Raw genomic sequence first — 25,698 nt, forward strand, 5'->3', positions numbered from 1 at the left:
GAGAGCGCGGGGCTGCGGCACCCCGCCCCGCCCGCCACACCTGGGAGCGGTGAGGACCGGGAGAGGCGGGGCGTGGCAGAAGGCTGGCCCGGTGCCTGAGCAGCGCTGCCGAAAGCCGGCCGGACTGGAGCGGGGCGAAGGGGGAGGGTCTCGAGGCCGAGTCCAGCTCCTCCAGCTGGGGTGGAAAACCTGCACGGGGGAGCCGCAGAGACGCGCCGCGCTGATCATGGAGTGGGCCGGCCCCGGCTCCGCGCGGCCGCAGCAGCAGTGGGACCAGGAATCGGTCGAAGCGTGGCTGGACGATCACTGGGACTTTACCTTCTCTTACTTTGTTAGGAAAGGCACCAGGTAAGAAGAGGACCCGTGGAAGACCCGGCCGGGGCATGGAGCGTAACCTGGGGCTGATCTCTGTCCCTTATTGAATTTTCCCCTTCGTTAACCATTAAACAGTCTCCACTCTCAGGCCCTTTGCCTTTGAAGTAGGGCCGTGATCCTGTTACGGTGTAGAGACCTCGACTTTAAGGCGAGTACAGCCGAAAACCCCAAGCGTCGGATTCGATCCAACTTGCACAAAGTTCAAATCCAAAAATGAACGTGCCGGACCCCCCTCTCCCTCCCTCCCTCCCCCCAACACGCTGGCAGCCCTGGTATTCCCTGGGAGCAAGACTATTTTCCTATGCCTGCGCTCACGGGCCTTCCTCTAGCCCTTCTCTAGCCTCCTGGTTCCCCTAAATCTCCTTAGCGAAACCAAAAACAGTGTTTGAGCCCCTTCCCTGCCGCTCCGGAAGCACCCTTTCCAATGCGGTCCCTGTGGCTCCGCTCCTCCCCCGTCCCCCTTCGCCCCGGCCCTGGCGGGGCGGGGAAGCCCGGGTAGGGCACGAGACCACGAAGAAGCCCCAAGGGCAGCAACATGCCGGAACCTTCCCAGAGTGAGTGCTGTCGGTTTTTTGCCCCCTTCCAGTCCCCTGGTTGTCCCGCGCTCCTCCTCTCGGCCGCTTTTGCGCGCAAGGCGGCGCCGCCGAACGGGCTCCGTGGAGGGGTTCGCGGCGCGCACACAAAGGACGGCGCGGAGGCGCGGCGGGGAGCGGACCCTGGGGGGGGGGGGGTGACAGGTCCCGCGGCCCGGGACAACCCCAAAGGCCAGCTCTTCCTGGTCCGGAGCCAAGCGCCAGGGCGGCTGCTGCGGAGGGCGGGGAGGAGAGAGAGACTATCCTTCGGGAGGCGGCTGCTCAGCGGGCAGTCGGGGCGCGCGTGGGAAACGCTCGCGGGAGACTTGGAGAGGAATCGCGGCTGAAGCCGAGGGGCTAGGAGGGCGAAACGCAGAGTGCCCGGCGGCCGGGTGCCCCGAAGCCGGGGGAGTTGGTGCGAAGCCCGGCCGGCCGCTGCGCGCGGCGCGGGGCTGACTCCAGACGCACCCCTTTGAAGGAGGGGCCGGGATCTCGGCGTCGCCGGCTCCCGGCAGCGGCCCTCGGGCAGCTGGCGCTGGCCGCCTCTCCGGGAGGGAGACGCGAGCGGGGCGGTGATGGTGAAGGGGCTGGCCGGGGCTGGACGCCGGGCTCCCACCCGCCGGTGCACCCCCGCGACTCGGCCGGGCGCTCCCCGCCAGGGGGCGGCGCAGCGCGGGGCGAGCGGGCGGCGGCGGGCGGCGGCGCGACGGCGGGGGCGGTAGGGGAGCCGGCTTGGAGTCGCTGGCCTCCCCTGGGCACGTCGTCGGCCCCCAGCCCCCACCCCCACGGCGCCTCCTCGAGTCCAGGGTCCGCCGACGCCGCCTCATCTGCATCTCCAACTCGCCACGTTTGCTATGTTGCCTTTTGGAGACAAAACAAGGTACTTCCTTAAGCATCCTCCCCCTCTTTCCCCACTTTCCCCGGGGGCGCGGTGGGGGCCGGGTGCAGGGTGCTTGCACCCAGGTCACACCGGCGGGGCGATGCTTCGTTGAAAATGTGCTCTGTGACATTTCTGTCTTCCTCTACCTTCCTGCAGATGTAATACTCTGAGGTCTTAGATGGGACGCTTTTTAACTCCGTTGCTCCTAACGAATGTTCAGTGGGTGTCGAGTTGATCACTTTTGGGGGGTTTTAACAGAGGCGATGGCTTCGGGACAGATCTTATCGCCTCTGTTTAATTACTCAGCCTGCCTTTTAAAATCCTCTTCCCGCTTTCGCCTTCTATCAAAATACTAAATCTGGAGCGACCCAGGGGATAAATCCTGAATGGAAAGTGGTTCCCTTTCGAAGGGCACTTTTCTGCGGGTTTGGGGTGAGGCACTAAGACCATCTAGGTCTGGAATTATCGATTGCTGGGAGCCAGCAGTTTTGAGAGGTCTCCTCCTCCGAGGCCATCTGTCCCCGTTTTCCTTTCACCCTTGTATACTTCCACCCTTCCGCCCTTAATGAATTATAGCGCATAGTATAATGCGGAGTGGGCAGGAGAACGGGGCTGATATTTTAAATGTGTAGAGGGATGTTCTTTAGGCAGATTATTAAGAAAGAACAAAATTATTTATTTTAAACTCAGCGTAAATGTCCTTTTTCTTTTTTTCTCCCCTCTCCCTTTAAAGACATAAACTTGGGATTGTTTGGTGGCAGCTTTTAACTCATACATAACAACACTTCACTTTGAGAGCCCGCCAAAAGTTTGAGAGTAACGTTTCTTTGGTTTTTTTTGTTGGTTTTTTTCCGGAAAATAAATTGAATGAGTTGTTACATTTCTTTTCACATTACTTTTTTCTCCCAAATAGCATAGGATTAAAATCCCAGTTCTCAAAATTACACTGCTTAGCGTAAAATGTAGATCATCTGAGACTTTGTTAAAGGTTTTCTCTTCAGTTAGGGTTTTTATATCATAGTTGATGTGGACAATACGCTGAAACGCTTTCTGTGGTATATATGTGTGTGTGTATGTAATCTTGGGAGAAGAGTTTATGTTGAGTTCAAGTTGAAAAACGAAAGTGTAAGATAATCAAGAGTAGTGTAGGCCCTCAGTTTTAGGAGTTATACATAAAGCGCTGAAAGTAGTCAGTGTGAAGAATATAATCTGTCTTGTCTGTAGCCAGAGATTTTTCACGGAACAGTACTCCAGTTTGGGCTTCTATTTGATGGCATGACCTGGAGACACAGAATGAGAGGTTGAACATTAGCAATTTATAAAAATGCCAACCTGCTGAACACAGTGTGATTCACATGGTTGTGGTAAAAGCTTATTGGAGACACTTTGTTTACAGCTGTTTTTTGTTGTTGTTTTTGGTTTTTGGTTTTTAATGAAAAGCTCACATTACTTTGCTTTTTCCCCTTTTGTTAGACTATGTATAAAATGAACGCTGTATGTGATTTGGGAAACCCTTGAAAGAGAATAGTTCTGTAGAGGCATTTGGTGTGTTTTAAGATTTAAAATAAATTTGCATTCACTTAGAATGGCCAGCTGTGCCTGTAAACAGGCTGGTTGGTAGAATTATTTCTACCTTATTTGATTTAATTGTTGTTTGACATTCATGCATGCTTCTCTGTTCTCTCCCCAAACTGAATGGTCTGCACTCAATAGTAAGTCATTGAATAGAAGGAAGGTTCTGGCCCTCCTTAACTCTCATGTAAACACCTGTGAATTTTGGTTGACCTTGAAAGCAATTATCGCTGCTATATTTTACATTATTTCCTATAATTATCTTTCCTTAAAAGCTATAGCTTGTAGCACACAAATAGATGCTTTTTAGCAATCAAAACCTGTTTCAGTGAATTTTGAGAGTGTCAGTTGAACATTTCATAATATAATCTATTGGCATAAAAATTAACTTGAGACTAGTAACTAAAACCTATGGAAAACTTCCACCCTTGCTATTATAGAAAACTTTGCAGTCCTGCAGGTTTGGGATGCTGTGTTCATTAAGGGCTTTAATGCTTGTACATTCACAGATGGAGCCTTTTTGGTGCTAATGCCACTTTAACAGCTGTTGTTATTCTTGACAGCATATTAGAATAATTTATCTTTCATTAGTTACTAATCAGCTCTGTGATTGTGGGGGATGTTTTTGATCCTTTAGTATTGTAGGGGTAATATGATTGACTTTTATTGCTTTGTTTTGCACTAGGCAAAAGCTTGAGAATATTTGGCATATACTGGAAATAGGAGATATTAAGTGAGGACAACTTTTTATGACTACTTGGATCAAAGTCCAGAAACAGAAGTTTTACACTCCCATGTAGTTTTCTATGATAGACTTTTTATTTGACATTGCAAAGCTGTGGTGAATTAGTTGATGTTTCAGGTCCTGTGTTTGGGATTTTCTTTTTCTCTTTCTTTCTTTTTCTTTTTTCTTTCTTTCTTTCTTCCTTCCTTCCTTCCTTCCTTCCTTCCTTCCTTCCTTCCTTCCTTTCTTTCTTTCTTTCTTTCTTTCTTTCTTTCTTTCTTTCTTTCTTTTTCTCTTTCTCTTTTTCTTCCTTCCTTTCTCTTTCTCTTTCTTTTTTTCTTTCTTTCTTTTTCTTTCTCTTTCTTCCTTCCTTCCTTTCTTCCTTTCTCTCTTTCTCTCTCTCTTCCTCTCTATCTCTCCTTCTCTCTCTCTTTCTCTTTCTTCCTTCCTTCCTTCCTGTGTCTGTCTCTCTCTGTGTGTGTCTCTAAAAGCTATAACCTTTTATTTGCATGATATTTATCTTAAAGTCAGATGATGGGTGTAAAATAAATCTTGCTATTCGATCTTAAAAATGATTGTTTCTGTGATCATATAGGAATATAAACTTTTCACAATTTTCAAACGAGTTGCTAAGCATATTTTGTTAAGCAGTCACTAATACTGAAGATAATAAAGTCCTGTGGGCATTGACTCAGTCTGGCTTTGATATTATTTCTATTTTCATTATGGTAATTCTGGTGTAATAATGTCCTTTTATCCGTGTATTGCTTATGACCAGGGTCCTTATAGCCAGCTCTAAGACACCTTTTAGTGCCCTAAAAGTACTCATGTGGATTGAATTTGCATAGGATTGAATCTGGAAGAATCCATAGGAGCCCCTGAAATGTTTCTCATTGCTCTTCTATCACCAGTGTTCTCAGGGTTTCATATTCAGTTCCATTTTGAAAGCCCCCAATACAAGATCATGATTCCTAAAACTGTGGCAGAACTAATCAGTGGCAATTAGTCATTCAAATCTATTTGCTTAGTGTAACACTTAAATAGGCTTGTAGTACAATTCAGTAGCTTTTTTTTGTTTTTGCTCTGAAGATCTATAGAGATTGCCAGTATTTTCTTAATATTGTTTTCAGTACCTAAAGATGAGCAGTTTTTAGCATTTTGATTATGTTGTGCAACCCAATTTCCTTTCTAAATAGTTCCACCTGAAGAAATGACTTGAGTCTGGTTTCTGATACGATTTCTTTTAAAATATGTGAAAATGCTTTCAAGTTGTATGGGTAAAGTTTGTACCTTCACCCTTATCTGATTACAGAGAGTATGTCTTACTACGATGCATGCTTCCCTTCTTCTAGATTTGAAAACACGAATTAACCTAAACATGCTTGAACTTCCTAATACTTTTTAATAATGCTTGGGAAAGAGTTCTTTCGTACGAGAAAAGTCTTTAAAAAAACTGCTTGGTATTTATTAGTTTGTCCCTCAAATATTTTTCAAACTAACAATTTATTAAACCCCTAACTGTTGCGTTAAGTTAGATTTTTTCTTTGTTCTCAGGGCTAATTGTAGGATAAAAACTCTTGCTTTGGTAAGGGCTTCAGGGCAATTAAATAAATCACTGAGTTGATTGATAGTGGACGGTTGAAAAATGACTAATTTTTGAATTTAGACTGCACACTAGCTACTGACTTTGCAGGACTTCCTATGAGATTACTTTAGCTGGACAGATGTTGATTCAGTTGATCAATGTTACAGCTGATTGATGTGGCCTCGGAAATATCTGTTAAATCAGATTCTCAGTAAAAAAAAAAAAAAAAAAAGTGCCTATGAATTACAACCTAAGAATAAAAATTGAAGAAACTCTTTCCACATGAGTCATTCGTTTGATATTTAGCTCTGTAATCTTATTTACTGACTTGGTATTCTCACTTTATTTTGAATCATATTTTTTTTTCATGGTGTGAGTGCTTTATTCATTTTCTTTAACTGGTAGGAATTTCTACTTATTGCCAACTAAATATTTAAGGCAGGTAAGGTAAACTAAGTGTTACGTTCATAAGAATCATCCTGATGAATAGTCTAAAAAGCTTTATAAAAAGCCTTCTGTATATGGATGTATACATAGATGTATATATACACATACCCCATTTTGTAGTTTGTAGTGAACATGCTTTTTAAAGTCTTAGGTGCCATTGTGAGCTTCTGTATTCTTTGAGACCTTTCCCTTATTTCTGAAATGTAAAGTAAAATTAACTTTTTGCAAATTGTCTTCTCGGAATAATTTTATTATATCTAAACTTGAGAAAGACAAGATCCCTATCTGATCTCATATCCCTGGTAATAATTATTTTTTAAAAAGTCATCATTTCTACTTTCTGTTGAATAAGTATACTGAGGTTATAAGAAGAGAAAAAACCCTGATTTTTTAAGCTGATGAAATAATTAAAACACACAGGATCTTTGAACTGTAGAGCTAGAGGAGATCATGTCCAGTGTTTCTCAAATTTAAGTAATGTTTACCTTGTAAGAAAGACATTCTTATTGATCCCCAGTATCTTCGTTAAAAAGCTTTTGGTCACAAGTGACAGAAACTCATCTTAAACTCATACAAAATTAACTGACAATTGACATTCCTGGAGTTTGGTTTGGGTGTGAAATTCACCTGATGAAATAATCTTGTCAACATTCTTTTTGTCTGTATATCTATCTAATCAATCTTCCTTCCTTCATTCCTTCTCTCCTTCCCTCCCTCCCTCCCTCTCTCCCTCCCTCCCTCCATCCCTGCTTCCCTCCATCCCTTTGGCCCTATGCAGCTTTGGCTTTATTCTCAGGCAGGCTTTCTTTGTGCACTGGAAAAGTTTCTCCTTGGCAAGTTTATGTGGGTCTTAAACTTCTGATGTTTGAGAAGTACCTTCTTATCCATATCAGTCATCTCAAGATTACTTGGCCTTGCTTGCATGACTTGCCTGCTCTGGGCCTGTCACTGTGTCAGGAAGAATAGGGGTGTCTCACTACTTTGCTGGGGCAGGTCACCCATAGTGTGATTCGTCAGTGGGGGAGGAGAAATTCCCCAAAGAAAGTGATGTCAGCACCTCCAGAGGTTCCAGAGATCTGCCATACCTAGTACTGACTTTCTCTTATTTTAATGTTAGTTAAATGTGGAATTCTTAAGAGTAGGTATAAGTTAATCCTAGTTATAGCAATTATACAGCTAATACCAAAAAAAGTGTATAAGTTAATTATGAATTAAATGATAAAACTCTAGCCAAATGTAAATTGACAGGCTTCATTAAATCATCCTGGTAAGGGTGACTGTGGCCCTGATTCCCCTGCGGGGGTCTGGTGAGGTCCCCTTGCCTTGGCTGCAGTTGCCTCCTGATGATTGTTTCTCCCAATGGGGCCCTCTTAACAGTCGTGCAACTTTTAGTGCCATAGCACAGTACACCAGCTTTGGGGTTTTATTTGGCTTGAAAGCATATTTGCATATTAAATCTACTTTTTTTTCTCTTTACCCCCGAACCATTGGGCTGCAGTGTGATTGTAAACAGAAATATAAACTTGACTGCTAAAATTGCAGGATAGTATTTGGTTATAAGGTGGTCATCCCAATCATTTAAAGTATATGTCTTTTACTTTTTTTTTTTTAGGTTTTAATTGTCATTAGTGTGAAAACGCAAAACTGAAGCATTTCCATAGAAAAACTACAGATCTTCAAAACATACTTGCTTTGGACTGTCCCGGCTTCTCGTACCTTAGATTGAGACATGCCAATCTAGTCCAGTCTTTTCCATATCTAAGCTGCAAAACAAATCGGTTTACATATTTACAGTATAGATTTTGCTTGTTAGGTTTTCTTTCAGATGTAAGCAGGTTTTCCATGAAAGAACATTTTTCATATATGTGATTGTGAATGCATGGAAAATTATAAAACATGTCTCTTCCAACTCTTGGTCAAATTTGAATGTAAAAATATGAAGCAGTTGTGCATTTTATTTATATTTGGTCCCAGTAAGCGTCTCAGATGTTTTCATAGCTGGAGAACACTTGGGAACATCAAATAACTTTAGGCAGCATTTGTTTCTAAACCATGCCAGAAGCAAAGGAACTACTCACTGTAACATCAGAGTAGAGATTATTGGAGGAATCACTTGGAGGTGTCCCAGATCGCCCCTGTTTCATTTAATACCCTGTTATAGTATGTTAATCTTTTATTCATCCAAACCATTGCTTTTTTTTCTTCCCTTTTTTTTTTTAATTGAAGTATATTTGATTTACAGTGTTGTGTTAGTTTCAGGTTTACAGCGAAGTGATTCATCTTTTTCAGATTCTTTTTCAGTGTAGTCAACCATTGCTTCTTAAAGGGGATGCTGTTTCGCATTCGGTAGTGATACTTTTTGATGTTGTGAGAAACTGTTCAGCGTGTTGCAGGATGTTTAACATCCCTGGGCCCCAGAAACTAAATGTCAGGAGCACCCCGATTATTGTGGCACACATTTCCACATGACCCCCAAAGGCTGGCACCACTACTTGGTTAGGAGCCACTGTTCTGAACCCTTTACAATTTACTTCTATTTATGGTGGTTAAGGGCCCCAGATAAGGTAGATTTAAGCTTCAACCCCAGAACTACCGCTTTCTTAAAAGTACCTGTAGGTACTTTATTTGCTTTCCCTGCAAAATGGGAATAATAGCATTGACTTCTAGTGTTCTTAAGGAATTTAAAGGAACTAATACATATTTCCTTATCTTTTTTAGACTGATTTTCAGTAGGTTACTGTTTATTTTACTGAGAATCATCAGTGCCTTAATTATAATTGCAAACTTTGAGAGTCACCCCCTTATTCTGATAAGTGGGAATTAGAACAACAGAACAGGGACTTAATAGACTTTGTGTCCTTCTCATTTTTTAGATGAGTTTTTATTAATGGTTGGAACAGAACCTTTTGTGGATTGTGTAAGGTACTGGAAAGGGAATTGAAATGGGAGTCCAGACCTCCTGCCTGTGTTCCCAGCTTTGTGACTGGCCCAGGTTAATAAATCTTGGCTTTAAAATGGGAGATAGGAGGGGGTGAGAAATCAAAGCAGAGAAATTCATAAATGAGTTTAACAATCTCTTTCAGCTCTAAGCATCCTTGATTCTCACCAGGAGAGCAGAATATCAACTTCTCAGATTGAATAGTTTCCTTCTTTAAGTATTTTCCAAGTATGAGTGGTGGATCTAGGTCAATTATGCAAACAACACAACTAGAACTGTGTAAAATTAGGATCCAAGAGCAGAAGAAATATCTAACATTATATTTTATGTGAGTTATTTTTATGTTTTTCCTACAGATCATTTTATCACATTTCCCTATGTTATCAACCATCCCTTTTTAGACAGGAAATTAGTGTACTCTTTGTAATTCTGGTTTTAAGTGGTTAATTCCCATCAGTGATGGAAAAAGGCACTGGAGAGAAAGAGAAAGGGTCATGTTTTAATAGTAGACTTAAAAACATGATTGTGCACTGTGTTTGTGGATCATTCAGGGCCTGTAACTGTTTCCTTTGTTTTGTTTGAGGCACCCTGCAGATCTCTGTAATGTTACTCAAGGGTAACATCCTTGAGGCCCAGATATCAGCCTACCTATAGAATTCCCCCAAGTAAGCCCCCTTGGGTGGGAACTAAAGTGGACCAATTTTAATCCCCAAATCTCCTGTAGCAGAGTGTTAAAGCATTGTTTTTATCAAGTGTTGATATTTAAAACCATTCTCCAGTTTAGAGGTATGGTTGTTATGAAATATTGCTATGGTTTTTATCATAAGTAATTAGTTGTATATTTTATCACATTTGTTGTCAAACAGTTTTATTATATCTGTGATGTTTTGAAAAACTCATCACCGAAATTCTATAACTTATTTTTAAAAATTAAATTCTGAGTAGTAATAGAAAGACAGTGATTTTTCTCAAGAAACAAAACACAACACTGTTCAGCTCTTAATCTTTGTGCATTATTCAGGAAATTATGTCATATGTAAGTGTAGTTATTGGTCTAGGGAGTCTATGTTTTTTCAGTTCTAATTTGAGAAAATACCAACATTGAAACAATTTTTTTTTTTGCACAAGTGTTTCTATAGAGAAATTAGTGCTTTTAAACTAGGAGCTTAAAAAGAAACAAATGGGTAACATCTCATTATTCTGTAGAAACCCATGAATAAATTATTTTTATTTTTACAAAATAAATTTTGAAAATATATTTCAGTTAATGTTCGATTAACTTGGGAATTTCCTGGTGGTCCAGTGTTTAGGACTCAGTGCTTTCACTGCCAATGGCCCGGGTTCGATCCTTGGTCAGGGAACTAAGATCCCACAGGCTGCATGGCGTGGCCAGAAAAAAAAAAAATTCAGTTAACTTAAAAACAGTAATGACCACATATTAAACACTGTGTACTAGACTCTATGCTATTACTTTATAGGCATCATTTCCCTTAATTTTCTGAAGAACGCTATGAGGGTTAATGCCATTATCTCTATTTTATAGAGAGTGAATAATGCACCTGAGGTCTTATCTCAGAAGCAGCTCTGGGGTTGAAGCCTCAGTCTGTCCCACCAAGAGCCCTTACCCACCAATCTCTACTGAAGTTCAATATTCAATACTAACGGAAGCAAAGCAAAGACTCATAGATTTAATGTCGTGAGGAATTTAACTCAGGAAGAGGCTAAAGTTTCTCCTAGGGCCTCTTAATGTGCAAGCTCGTTACTAAATGAGGTGCCTAAAGACTTTGCCCACGTGGGTTTCGTTTCCATATATAATTTTAGAGTATGAAAAGTGGGACCTCGCCAATGACATTTTAAAATAGAACAGCTGAAAACTTGGGTACTAGACTGTTACCATTGTATTTTTAGTATTAGAACACAAATACCCTAAGTACAGTATATTTTCAAAGAATTTTTATCCTCTGATACATTATTTTAGGCAAGAGTACGAAACACATTAAACTAGTTGCTCTACAAGTAGATTTCATCTAATTATATTTTTAACCCGTGAGAATTATGTTTACATCAGAATTTTACACTGCTTTGTAAATTTTTCTTTTCCTTACTTTTCTAGATGCCAGGAAATAGTCTATAAAACCTAGACAAAGTATTTAAATTATTTTTCCCTTTCAAGGCATCTGGAATACTGAATATGTACTTTAAGGTATTTCTGTCTTTTTAAGATGAGTGAGCACAGTAAAAGCTATTGCTTCGTGGAGCCCCTTTGTACACAGTTGCGAGTGCATGTGTGTTTGTGTGTGTGTGTGTGTGTGTCTCCCTTTTGCTAACCGTATTTGAAATGGTATGTGAGAATTTGCATCCCACTATGCAGTAAGTTTTGCATATTCTATTTAATACTTCTAGATAGTAAGCATTTGGAAGAAGCTATGACTTGTTTAGATTAGTGGGAAATTTCTAGAACACAAATTATAAACTGTAGTTTTCCTCCCTGGGATAGGTAATAATATTGAGTGAAAATTAGAAATTGCAAAAGGGGGAAAGTTGTCATTCGTAACAGAGTATGTGCCATCATCTGGTGACATTCCATTTTTTCAATGGATATTACTAATCAGTGTATAAAATTTTTGTAGAATATGAGATGAAGCATAGCTCATATCTAAAACTTAAACCTATTTAAATATCCCGTAAAAAGATATTCTTAGCTTGGTACCATTAAATTTAATCATTAACTTAATTGAATCTACCATTTTAAGAATGATACACTTTTCATCTTCTTTAAAAATATGAGCACACAGGATGTGTAGGAATGAAATATGTAGCACTTTGTTTCTACCATGTGTGTAATTTTGATGAGATAACTCTTTGTTACAACCGTTGTAAAAAATGACAATTCACCTCCTAGGCTTTCTACCCCCCAGAATTTCTTCGATGCTTTTTTCTTATCATTCACGAATGAATTTATTCTTTCCATTTCTCTGTGTATTACCAAAGATCCCAAATGCCCGACACTGGAAATGTCAAGCTCAGCCTTTTCCTGCAGCAGCTGCTAGAACCTGGCTGCCTGGCCTTTTGAGTGCATGAACTCATTTAGTTTTGTAGGGTGCTCCAGCCACAATGAACATTGTCTTGAAGGATGCAGTGCCATTAGGGCTTTACAGAAGCCTCCTGAAATCAAAATATGTTAAACGTTATTCCTCATGACACTGATTTTTGTATTAAATCATCATTGCACGGGTGGGACTCTTCAGCTGCAAGCGTCTTCAGTAAAGTAGAATACTAAGATAGTAGACTTCTGATTGGATTCATTGTTTTAAGAGATTCGGGGTTTAAAATCCAAGTCACATTTGTGATAACTCATGGCACGTTTTGATCAGCTTCCAGTGGCTGTATTTCCAGCTATCTAATTAATTTCAATCTTTGGGGTTCTTTACTTGCTCAGGAAGGGAAAGGATCCCTTCGTGAGCCCTGAGCAGCATCTCTGGTACCTGTAGGTTTGAAAGCACAGATGGTATTCACATTCATGTTACCTGAGTGAAGTAACTCCCAACATTGATTTTGGCACCCTCCAGGGTTTCTCCAGTTATTTTAAGACATATTGTAGAAGTTTAAAAACAAAACTACGTCGAATTTACCCATTTTAAAAAGGTGTATAATGCAACTCATTTATGAGGTGAGAAATTTTGTGTGTAATAAAATGTGGAAGGAAATAACTGACTGGAGAATAAGAAAACAGATTTCGGTGAGGAGAGAAGGAATGACTTAGATGGAGTGTTAAACATCGGGATCGTGCCATCGATGATAAATTCTTGGCGTTAATTTTTATTGCATTTCCCTTGGCTGTGGGTTTTTTTCAAGGGTCCAGGGCCTGTTGTCCTTCATTAACAGCCTTGTAAAAGTTAAATCAACTCAAAGACTTCAAGAGGTCTGTTCTGCTTTTGATTGCAGGGCAGTTAGCAAGGACTTGCTGATACCTGAAAGCAGAGTCACTAAGTTATCAGTGCTTGTAGGAGAGGGTAGAATACCTTTGTGGAACGTGCATCCATTTTGTTCTTTTCGTTCAAATGGCGAGGATGTAACTTATGTAGAGTTATGATGTAACTCTTCTTTTTAGAGGGAGAACTCAGTGGGATTCTATAATGAGTGACAATCTGCAGTATCTGCTTTGGACAAGTACTCTGGATGCTCAGGGTGCAGGTAGTCAGCCTGTTTCCAAACCCTCTTAGGCCCACTCAGCCTGTGGGCCTGTACCACCAGGAATACAACCTTTTTCTCCCTCACTTTCTCTGATTCTCTTGGCTGGACTTTAGGAGGGAGTGAACAGCCATGGCTCCTTACCCCAGCCCTACGTCTCCACTGGAATGAATCCTAAGGGTCTAGGAGATAGCAACATCTTCAATATATGGAAGAGATTTTGAAATGCTTCCACGTGCGTTTTCTAACTTGACGCGCACACCAACCCTGTGCGGTGAGTGAAGGAGGAAGACGTCTTTTGCCTGTTTAAAAATGAGGAAGCTGAGGGGCAAAAGGAGATGACAAGAGTTGACCAACCTAATCCTCATCACCTACTGGCCCGTTCATCATGTAAGCAGGCTTCATGACCTGTTCATATGGCTGACCGTGTGTACAATGAAGAACTTGTACTCTGGAGACAATGAACTCCAGAGAAGTTGTGATTGGTTCAGCCTCACATCTGTGTATTCTTATAGTTGGAACTAGAGTTCTCTCGTGATGGCCAGTTTGGTATTCTTGGCTTCATACTCTGCTGAAGAAAGTCAGCACCTTGCGCTTCATGAAGAAGTTAGAATAGGCAGTATTTCCCCTATTATACAGAGGATGAAATCGAAACTCAGAAGAAGAAAATTGTTTGCCACTGGTCACAAATCCCATTGGTAGCAAAAGCTAAGAAACAGATTGGAATTTAGGATTTATGGCTGAAAAACACAGCTTCTCGGGGTGTGGTTGTAAGTCCCAAGAGTTTTTAGCACTTAGTCAGCCTCCCTTTTATAAGTAGATTGCAGTTTGTTTTTTCTCTATTAAATATATGGTATAGTTTGGACAGTAAAATGAAAAAGCTTGATTTAAGGAAGACTTTTATGCCACAAATTATTAATCCAAGAGCTTTCAAAAGGTTCAGTTATCTTACACAGGATCCTTTGTGCTCTTTCAATGATAAAATTAGTATTAGTGATTTGATAGCCTGGAGCTCATTAGCATGCTGCATAGAACCTGCTTTTTTCTTTGTTGTCTACCTGCCAACAGTGTCACTTGGGAAAAATAGAATATCGAGTGACTAGTGTGGCCAGCTAAAATATAGGACACCCAGTAAAATTTGAATTTTAGATACTGCTGATATTAAAAAATTATTCATTGTTTACCTGAAACTGAGTTTTAACTGGATATCCAGGATTTGTATTTGCTAAATCTAGCAGCCCTGAGAATTATTCTTCTCTTGAACACATTTATTATATATTCTTTTCAGTGAATCATTTTCGGTTTGTAAAACATTTTATGCTTTCAGAGAAACATAGGCATGGGATTCAGTCAGATTTTTTTTCAGGACACTATCCTTAAGAATCTTTGTTCTCTGAATCCCTTGAGGCAGTGTTTTTACCTCAGTGGTTAAGTGTGCTGTCCTTTTATGATCTGGATGGAAAGAATTTAGTTAGAGGATGTGTATTATAGGTGATTTTATTTTCTCTATGCCTTGTGTGTTTAAATTTGATCTTTGACTCTTTCAGATGCAGCTAGACATTATGAAGTGTCTTCGTGACAAACATTGATGTTCTGGGAACTTTTAGGTTCTTGTAGGCCGTAAGACTTGGATTAGGAGACCCAGATTTGATTCCAGGTTTTGTTACCAGCTTGCAGAATGTGTTTGGTTCAGCCATTTAATTTAGCTTCATAATTTAGAAACTGGGATTGTGCATGCCTGCTTCACGAGGTTTAAATAAAATGGTGCTTTTTTTTCCCTTCCAATATCACTAATGTAAATACTTTTCAAAATCTCAGAGACTCAAGGAAGAGAAAGAAGGGAAAACAGAGATCCTATCTCAGGCCAAAGAAGTGATTTGCCCCATCAGAGCTACCAGCCAGGTTTCTTGAATCCCATCTGGTATATTACCCTCATATTTGACATGTTCATCTTTCCATCTTTTTTCATTCACATGCAGTTACATATAACTTCATATGACAGCAAATTCAGTGTGTGTGTAAATTAGCTGCTGGACACAATATAAGCTTCAGTTTGGGGAGGAGAGGTCTGGGCTTGCTCACTCCTGTATCCCTAGTGCCTGACACACTCAAGGACCTTCATGAGAATAATTTATTCTAGAAAAAAAAGGACACAAAAGTGAATCCAATTAAAACGGAAAAATATCAGTGAAAAGGCTTTGATTGGAACTTTATCTTGAAAAATGGAACCACGGGTTATAAGAGTAAATTTACCTTATTTTAGATTTAAGAAGATTTAGATTATAATGAAAACGCCAAGCTATTAAAATAAACAATTTTCTGGCAAGGCTGTATCGTAAACACAAGTATCTTTACTTCTTATTTGGCATTCGCAGCAGGATCCTAAAGAGAGTCTTTTTTCCTCAAATATAGTTTTTTAAAATTAATATTTGACGTTTTTCCAGCAGCCTTTCTTAATCTAGAATGCAGTTATTTTCACGTTTGTTATATCATGATCCTTGTTGATTTTTTTCCAGTTGTTAGCTGTTTTTTAATTGGACTTAACCCTTAATTATCAGTGGCTTTATGTAATATTAGAATAGTTCTCCAATATCACCTTGGTTTCCTTCTAGAAATTCTATATCTTACATAAGAGTGTAAAATTGCAGTCTGCAGGTGATTTGTATTTGCAGAGATTAAAGTATTAAAAAACAATCAACAGGAGATGATAGATATTAGTCTTAGGAAGGAAGGCCCACTTCATACAGCCACATAGGTCATGCACTGCAAAACCTCAAGGGATGCCTAAAGGGAGAGAGGTGTGAGAGAGGATTTAATTTCATTTATGCTTGGTTTATAAGTGATTGTTTTGATGTTATGATAACATATGTTTTCCTACGCAGGGACATATCTACAGGGACTCAGATAATCAATAATGTGGTCGTGAGAAAACCCTTCCCTCCATGACTGGTAGTTAATAAAAATTGTTGATTGAGTCACTGAATATACCAGATCTATTTTTCCTGAGTCATTTAATACTGAGTTCATCTCTCCAAGAAAATATCTAGAAGTAAAACACTTGTGACACAATACAAATATAATACAAAACACCTAACAAAGAATTTTTGGACACTGGCTTAGTTTAAGACATATATTAGGCCCTATAGGATATCCTATAGGGTAAATTAGCCATGGTCAGTTATGAGACTCACATCCAAAGGAAGATGAACATTAATAGCTAAAACACAATGTTGATTTTCTGTAACAAATATACCAGCATTCAGATTTTCAAAGGACTATTGTCCCTTTTAATGCAGTTAATTTAGGAGGCTTCATTTATTTATTCATTCACACAAATAGTTATCAAGGACTTAGTATGTGCAAGGCATTTTCTAAGTACAGACATGCAGCCGTGAACAAGACAGACAAGTATGACATTTACATCTCCTCGGAGGAGGCAGACAATAAACCAACAGATTGGTAAACAAGAAAAATAGACGATAGTAAGAATTCAGATAGCGTGGGGGGAGAACATAGTGTGTCGAGGCCACTTGAGGTGGAGTGATCAGGGAAGACCTGTCTGCGCAGGGGATGAGGAGCTGCAGTCAGCCGGGTGCAGGTGAGTAGAGTGGTCCAGACTGGGGGCAGTTAGAGTTTGATGTGATGAGGAGTATCAAGGGGCCGGCATGGGCGAGAGGGGCTATGGTAGGGGATAGAAAGAGTTTGAGTTTGAGTCTCAATTCAGTGAGAAGCCAAGTAGGGTAGTTAAGATGTTAAGGTTTTCTTTGTTCAAAGATGACTCTGGCTGCTGTGTGGAGAATGGATTGAAGGGAGGCTAGTATAATATCAGAGAGACCAGTTAAGGGGCTGTGGCCACAGTCCCAGGTGAGAGGTGGTGGGCTTGGATCAGGGAGGTAGTACAGGAGATAGAAATGAACAGACTAGAATATAGGGTTTTGAAAGTCATGTAGACAAGACTTGGCTGCTGGATTGGACGTGTGAGTTGAAAGAAACAGAAATTCAGAGTAACTCCTAGATGTTTGGTTGAGTAGCTAGGGAGATCATGGTGCTACTTATTAATATGAAGAAAACTGTCAAGGAGTGAGGTTGAAGCAAGATGAAGGATGGGCCATTAGGAATTCTGATTTCACGATTTTAAGGTGTCTGTTTAGATGTTCACATGGAGTTGTCAAGTAGGTGGTTTGATTAAAAAATTTAAAAGTTGATCACCATTTTTCAATGAGAGGATAAGAAATAAGTTGAGGCTGTGTTTCAGGTTTGTAGCTGAAATAGTTAAAATGCCTATTTTTGTATACATTTGAGAATTTAAGTTACATGTACACACTTTTAAATCACATGAGACGTTAAGTTAAATGTATTGCTCTTTTCTGTCTTACATTTTATGAAACAGCTTATATTCAAATGCTTCCTGTGCATTTTTCACATACATGTCTGACATCAGTGTCTTTGGCACTACTGCTGTGATTCTGGAGGTAATGCAAGCATTTCCCAAAGTATGTCCCCCTCATTTCTGTCGAAGTTTTTGAGATACAGCATTATTTTATTATCAGCGTATGTTCTCATTGCTGAAAATTTTGTCCTAAGCCTTGTCATGAATTTATAAAACATTAGGCAATTATATTTTAAAAGATTCTGTGCTGTAGGTATACACCGGGGATCTGTACAGTATACTTACTACATTGCTTTTCTAAAAATAAATTTATTTATTTATTTATTTATTTATTTATTTATTTATTTATTGGCTGCGTTAGGTCTTCATTGCTACGTGCGGGCTTTCTCTAGTTGCGGAAAGCAGAGGCTACTCTTCGTTGTGGTGCTTGGGCTTTTCAGTACAGTGGCTTCTCTTGTGGCAGAGCATGGGCTCTAGGTGCATGGGCTTCAGTAGTTGTGGTGCACAGGCTTAGTTGCTCCATGGCATGTGGGATCTTCCCAGACCAGGAATTGAACCCATCTGTGTTCCCTGCACTAGCAGGCGGATTCTTTTTTTTTTTTTTTTTTTAATTTTTTAGTTATCTTTGTGTCATTTTTTAAAATTTAAGCTCTTTTTTGGAATATAATTGCTTTACAGTGCTGTGCCAATTTTTAAGGTACATCAAAATGAATCAGCTGTATTTATACACATATCCCCACCCTCCCGTGACTCCCTCCAACCCTCCCTATCCCGGCCCTCTAAGTCATCACCCATCATCGAGTTTGTCTCCTTACGTTATGCAGGAACTTCTCATGAGCTATATATTTTACATTTGGTTGTGTATATATTTCAAAGCTACTCTCTCACTTCGTCCCAGCTTCCCCATTCCTTCCCCCTCCCCCAACCCTGTGTGCTCAAGTCCATACTCTACATCTGCATCTTTATTCTTTCCCTGTCACTGGGTTCATCAGTACCATTTTTTTTTTTTTTTTTTAGATTCCATATATATGAGTTAGCATACAGTATTTGTTTTTCTCTTTCTGGCTTACTTCGCTCTGCATGACCGACTCTAGGTCTATCCACCTCATTACAAATAACTCAATTTCATTCTTTTTTATGGCTGAGTAATATTCCATTGTATATATGTGCCACAACTTCTTTATTCATCTGTTGATGGGCATTTAGGTTGCTTCCACGTCCTGGCTGTTGTAAGCAGTGCTGCAATGAACATTATGGTACATGTTTCTTTTGGGATTATGGTTTGCTTTGGGTATATGCCTAGTATTGGAATTGCTGGGTCATATGTTAGTTCCATTTTTAGTTTTTTAAGGAACCTCCAAACTGTTTTCCATCGTGGCTGTACCCCAACTTACATTCCCACCAGCAGTGCAGGAGAGTTCCCTTTTCTCCACACCCTCTCCAGCATTTATTGTTTTTAGTTGTTTTGATGATGGCCATTCTGATTGGTGTGAGGTGATACCTCATTGTGGCTTTGACTTGCATTTCTCTAATGAGTAGTGATGTTGAGCATCTTTTCATGTGTTTGTTGGCCATCTGCAGGTCTTCTTTGGAGAAATGTCTATTTAGGTCTTCTGCCCATTTGTGGATTGGGTTATTTGCTTTTTTGGTATTAAGCTGCATGAGCTGCTTGTATATTTTGAAGATTAATCCTTTGTCCGTTGCTTCATTGGCAAATATTTTCTCCCATTCTGAGGGTTGTCTTCTAGTCCTGTTTATGGTTTCTTTCGCTGTGCAATGGCGGGCAGATTCTTAACCACTGCACCACCAGGAAGCCCTATATTGCTTTTTTAAAAACTAATTATTATTATTATTATTATTATTATTATTATTATTATTACTATTTTGGCCCATGCTGCATCACATGCAGGATCTTAGTTCCCCAATCAGGGATCAAACCTGTGCCCCCTGCACTTGAGGGCATGCAGTCTTAACCGCTGGACCACGGGCGAAGTCCCTACATTGCTTTTTAAAGAGAACTTTAAAATTTATAACTGTATCTAACACTTGGAATTATGGGGTAATCCTGATCATATCTGTGTTATCTTTTTTTTGACCCATTTCATTCTAGACTGGTGTCATTTCAGGGTAGTACAGTATTTACCAAACAATAGTTGCTGTTCAAAATAAAATAATTAAGGGAACATTCTATAAGTGAAAGACTTAGTAGAGACTCAGAAAAAAGGCTAACTCTTCTTTCTCCCTTCTGGATCTTCTTTTTTCACTTAATAAATTGTGATAACTATTCACATCGGTACCTATGACCATTTTTAAATGTCTGCCTAGTGTTCCCTTTATAAATGTGCCATGATGTGTTTTTTTTTTTTTTTTTTTTGGCACACGGGCTTAGTTGCTCCATGGCATGTGGGATCTTCCTGGAGCTTGGATCGAACCCGTGACCTCTGCATTGTCAGGTGGATTCTTAACCACTGCGCCACCTAGGAAGTCCGCCATGATGTGTTTTTGCCAGGCTTCTGTTTGTGGTATTAGGTTGCTTCTTATCTTCGCTATAACAAAAAGTACCACAGTAAATAAATACCCTGGTACTTCTTTTCCCACATGCGTAAAATCTGTGGAACAAAGGATAAATGCATTTTAAAACTTGCTAGCTATTGCCTACTTGCCCTCTGAAGAGGTGTTATCAATTTCTATTGCATTCAGAAGGATTAGAGAGTGCCTGTTTCCCTGCACTCTCCAAAATGATACACTGTCAAACTTTTTTATCCTGGCTCCTTGGTGAAGATAATCAGTAAGTCATTGTCAAGTGGAGATTGCATTGCTTTTATAGGCCAGTTCTTTTAAGTATCCTCAGTGGTAGCAAGTTTCTGTCTCTTGAAAGTGAATTTGAGTTTCAGAAAAAGTCAAGTCTAATGCATAAGATATACATTAAGTTAGCTTTTACTCTAGGTTTTTGTGGTTTTACTTGCTTGTTTTGAGAGGAAGGCTTACTGAAAAACAAGATCTAACTTTAAGATAAAACAAATATTCTTTCTACTCAATACTCTGTAATGGCTTACATGGGAAAAGAATCAAAAAAAGAGTGGATATATGTATAACTGATTCACTTTGCTGTACAGCGGAAACTCACACAACATTGTAAATCAACTGTACTCCAAAAAAATTAATTAAAAAAACTAATATTCTTATGTGGCTCTTGAAAATTTTTAAAAGTTAGTTTCAAAAGAAGAGTTCCAAAAATGTCTAAAGTAATGGCACCATCCGTTGGCATGAGAATGCAGCTTCCCAAGAGGAATTATTTGACCTGAACAACAATCATTTGGATGTGTATGATCTGGCATATTTGTTTAAAAAAATCACCCACTGTGAAGGCTTTAGCCCAAATGGGTTCTTTTCATGGGATGGCACATTAATAACATAAATAACTTAAGTTTTCTTGGACTGAATTTTCTATATGTTATTACCTACCTTTTTTGTTTTCTCCTTTATACAAGGAGTAGATACTCTAGAAGAAGAAATCATCTTTACCATTAATTGAACAAATCTTATTAGGATGATTTTAATGGAAATCTATAATCTTTCTACCACATACCAGATCAAATGGTTTATATTTTCCATTTCCCTTTCTAAATCTAATCTATATGTAGCGATATAGATTAAAACAACTATCTACAATTAAGCATAGTAGCTAGCCAATTTTATATAAATTTTTAAAAATTTTTAAATATTTAACTTCAGAAAAAGTTGTATGTTTTAAATAGCAGATACATTTCCATATTTATATTTTCCTAAGACTCTTGTCAAATTTAGTGTCTTTTACTTTAACACAAACTGATTTGAGAGGAGCAGACTTGACAATGTGTTATAAATCAGATATCTGAAAATACACGTTATAGGAGTTAGGCTTTATTAAAATGTTCACTGAAGCAATTGTCCTCTAGAGTTTTTCAAAATAAAACTGTCTTAAATAAACCATCTTGTTTTTATTTTCTATGACAAATCAATCATTACCACATCAGTTTACCATGAGCGGATTTTTAGAAGCTTTCGGGGGTAGCAGTATTTAAGAAGGGGTGTTCCTCAAACATTTACTGTGTCTACATGTTCTTTTCTGCAGAGAAATGGTCAATGCATGGTTTGCTGAGAGAGTTCACACCATCCCTGTGTGCAAGGAAGGCGTCAGAGGCCACACGGAAGCTTGCTCTTGCCCCTCGCAGCAGAGTCCCCATGCAGAGAGCAGCGTCCCTGGAACACCAACCAGGAAAATCTCCGCCTCCGAATTTGATCTGCCTCTTAGACCCATTGTCGTCAAGGATTCTGAGGGAACTGTGAGCTTCCTCTCTGACTCAGAAAAGAAGGAACAGATGCCTCTAACCCCCCCAAGGTTTGATAATGATGAAGGGGACCAGTGCTCAAGACTCTTGGAATTAGTGAAAGATATTTCTAGTCACTTGGATGTCACAGCCTTATGTCACAAAATTTTCTTGCACATCCATGGACTCATCTCCGCTGACCGCTATTCCCTGTTCCTTGTCTGTGAGGACAGCTCCAACGACAAGTTTCTTATCAGCCGCCTCTTTGATGTTGCAGAAGGTTCAACACTGGAAGAAGCTTCAAATAACTGTATCTGCTTAGAGTGGAACAAAGGCATCGTGGGACATGTGGCTGCTCTTGGTGAGCCCTTGAACATCAAAGATGCATATGAGGTAAATAAGAAACAGAGGCGGGGTGGGAGGTGGAGCGTGGGTGGGGCCTTGGACAACTACTGTGAATTGTGGGGATATTTGAAACTGAGATGTAAAAATGTGCATACTTGTTAAAAATGGGACTGTATGGTAAGGACCTCCCCATCTTTTAAATGCCAGAGTTTCTTCACTGGGGGCTGAATCAAGGATAGAGGCCTGAGGGAAATATTGTCTTGTTTTCCTGCTTAATGATAATTTAACATAGCTCATCTCACAGTTGTATTCTTTCATCTTTTTACCTGATCACTATACATATCCCCTATCTATGTTATCTCCACGTGAACTTCTGGGGACTTTACTAAGATTCTAAAATGATAGGTCCAAAAGGTGTCAGAAAACCAAACCCATAGTCTTTTTAAATTCATTCACTCAATACATCATATTCATTCATTTGAAGTCCCTTTGACACCAAAGTCTGAGTTTCCTTCTTCCCACTCTTTCGTTTCATTAAAAAAATAAATGTGTGGATAGCTCTAGAAAATGGACATTTTTGCCCTACAATATTTCAGTGGAAAGATTTGATATTTCTTCCACTTTTGCTTCCATTATGAACAGATCTTTATTATGGACTTAAAGTTTACACTGTATGATTTTTCAAATTTCCCATTTAAAATGATTCTTTTATTAATTGAATTAGAGGTTTTAAACAAATCATCTTAATTGAATGACACTTACTATGTTTATGAATTATGTTCTGGCATCATGCTAGAACAATTATGCTAGTTACTTATCATGTGGTACACTTTGAAGATTCCATAATAATACCAGCTTGAGGCTCCTCTGTGTCATTTGAGGGGTCATAGATGTTTTATTCATTCCTGTACTCCTGATGCCTAATACAGTGCCTGGAACATAGATAAGTGTTAATAAATATTGATTGGGAGAAAATTATAGTAGATGAGATAAATAAGTAGACTAGATAGCAGGTCATAATTGATCCAGGGAAAATGTGTTAGGTTCAGGGAAGCAGGAGATCACATACAATTGGGGAGATGGAGAGAGGTTTCTTTGAGGAAGCAATGATTGATATGGACCCTGGAAGATGGATAAGATTTCAGTAGATTGAGTCGTGTGCATATTGAGATCCAGTTGCAAAAAGAAGTTTGAGGAAGAAACCGGAAGTTGGACCATGTGGTGCTTGTAAGGAAATGTGTGGGTGATAGTATAGACGTTGAGGAGCTACTGGAGATTACTGGGGTCTTAAATGCCAAGCTGAGGAGTATTTATTTGATTCAGAGCCATGAGGACTAATTAAAGATGGTTTGAAAGGGGGACTGGCATGATTCAGACTGTGCTTTAGAAAGATGAATATTATGGTGGCCATAAAATGAATTAGAGGGAAAAATACTGGAAACTGGGAGGACAGGTTAAATAGTCTGAGGGAGTAAGCACCTGAACCAGAGCACTGGCCTTTGAGACCAAAAGGAGGGACTGGATTAAAGATGAAGAAGCTGAATCTGCTAGACTTGGCAGCTAACAGGAGGTGGAAGTGAGGAGAAAAGAGGAGTTGGAGAAGACTCAGGTTTTGAAGTTGGGTGAATAAGTAATAGTAACTGGTGAGAAATCCTGAGGGCAGGTATCTGGGGGAAGATGTGATAGTTCAGATTGGCTAAATCCTGAGATAGCTTTCAGAATCCACTCTATACCAGCAGTGTTTTCAATTTTGATTCTTCACGGAGCTATCTCCATGACCTCTTTGAGCTCTGTAAGTAATGTCACAGCATAGCAGACTCCAAGAGGGGTATTAAGGACACAGCTGAAGGATGGCTGCCAAATTTGCAGAATTCCCGTCCTGTCTTAGGTGACAGCTGGGTTTCCGCTTTTCAATGGCACTATAGTCCCAAGTACAGTAGGACCATAAATATGCTACAGCTTTGCTGAGAAAGCCTTCATCTGTTTGCATGGTCCTAAATTTCTCCAGCCCTGAGAATTTCTTCACTTATATGCACGTTATTTAATCTGTTTACCATCTTTAGAGTTTTGATGGTGTAATCTTTGTTTTGCAGTTAGTAATGATTTAATTCTTGTACTGCCATCTAAAATAGGCTCAGTGTCCTTGATTTGCAGTGACCCCAGACTGAAGCCTCTTAGTCTGTGGATTTCTCATGTTGCTGCTTCACCCTTGACACCCTTGATCTGTGTTTATAGAGGCCTTGCAGAAGTTATTCCCATCCCAGGAATTTCATTAGAAGTTGTGGGATTGATCTGGGCCATAATTTACATTGGTATTAACAGTGGAAATCAGTTGGCTAGTGGGTAATTCATCACTTAGCCCACTCATAATTTGAATAGTCAAAATATTGTCTCATAGCCTTTTATGAAAATCGTCAGAATATGAAAGTACGTTCTATGTTTTCTGAGTCCTACTTCTTTAAATACGTGTCTGTGAAAATGACACATTTCTTCAGCTTATGAGACCACAGAACACTTAAAAATTAATAATGTAGCAGTAGAAATCCAAGAAGTGGCCGTGAAACAAAGTAGTGCTCAGATTGAAGCTAAGAGTAAAAAAATAGTCTGCTAGATAGATTAATTGTAAGAAATGGTCAACTTTTGATTCACTTTTTAAAACTTTGTAACAGAATGATATAAATGTAGGGATTCAACTATTATATTATTAATAACATAACACATTCATATGTTTAAAATAGAAGACAAGGTCCACAGTTTAGACCAGTGAGTTTCAATTAGACCACCAATACCAATGGTGTTCAGTCACACATCATCTCCTCCTTCATCAGCCCCATCATTCGTGCAAATTTCTTGAATGTGGCACAGTATTTATTAATAATAAGATATTAACACATAATAATCAGAACAACTATATAAATGTGTTGGCATTATCCTCATATGTGAAAACTAGATATCATCCAATATCTAGATTGAATTGTGTATTAGTCAGTGTTCTTCAGAGAAACAGAACCAGTAGGATATCCAGAGATAAATAAGTGATTTATTGTAGGGATTAGCTCACTTGGATATGGAGGCCTAGAAGTTCCACAATCTGCCCACCATCTGCACAATCTGGAGAACCAGATAAATTGATGGTATAATCAACTGAAGGCCTAAGAATCAGGGAGGGGTCAATTGTGTAACTCTGGTTTGAGTCCAAAAGCTTTAGTTCCAAGAGCTCTGATGGACAGCAGGAGGGCAAGAGAAGATGGATGTCTTAGCTCCGAAAGCAAATTCGTCCTCCCTCTCCCTTTTTGTTCTGTTCAGGTACTCAAGGGATTGGGTGATGCCCACTGCGTTGATGAAGATCTTCTTTACTCATTCTCCTGA

The 25,698-nt window shown here is 39.6% G+C and overlaps 1 protein-coding gene across 1 annotated transcript; it reads left to right on the plus strand.

The window, feature by feature from the left end:
- Positions 1 to 226: 226 nt before the first annotated feature.
- Positions 227 to 25,698, plus strand: LOC130834483 (cGMP-specific 3',5'-cyclic phosphodiesterase-like). The gene is made up of 3 exons (XM_057704627.1): positions 227 to 348; positions 21,789 to 22,377; positions 25,636 to 25,698. Exons 1-3 carry the CDS (start codon positions 227 to 229, stop codon positions 25,696 to 25,698), a joined length of 774 nt encoding a protein of 257 aa, XP_057560610.1.

The sequence above is a fragment of the Hippopotamus amphibius genome, chromosome 13 (genome assembly GCF_030028045.1).
Source record: "Hippopotamus amphibius kiboko isolate mHipAmp2 chromosome 13, mHipAmp2.hap2, whole genome shotgun sequence".
Lineage (NCBI taxonomy): Eukaryota > Metazoa > Chordata > Mammalia > Artiodactyla > Hippopotamidae > Hippopotamus > Hippopotamus amphibius.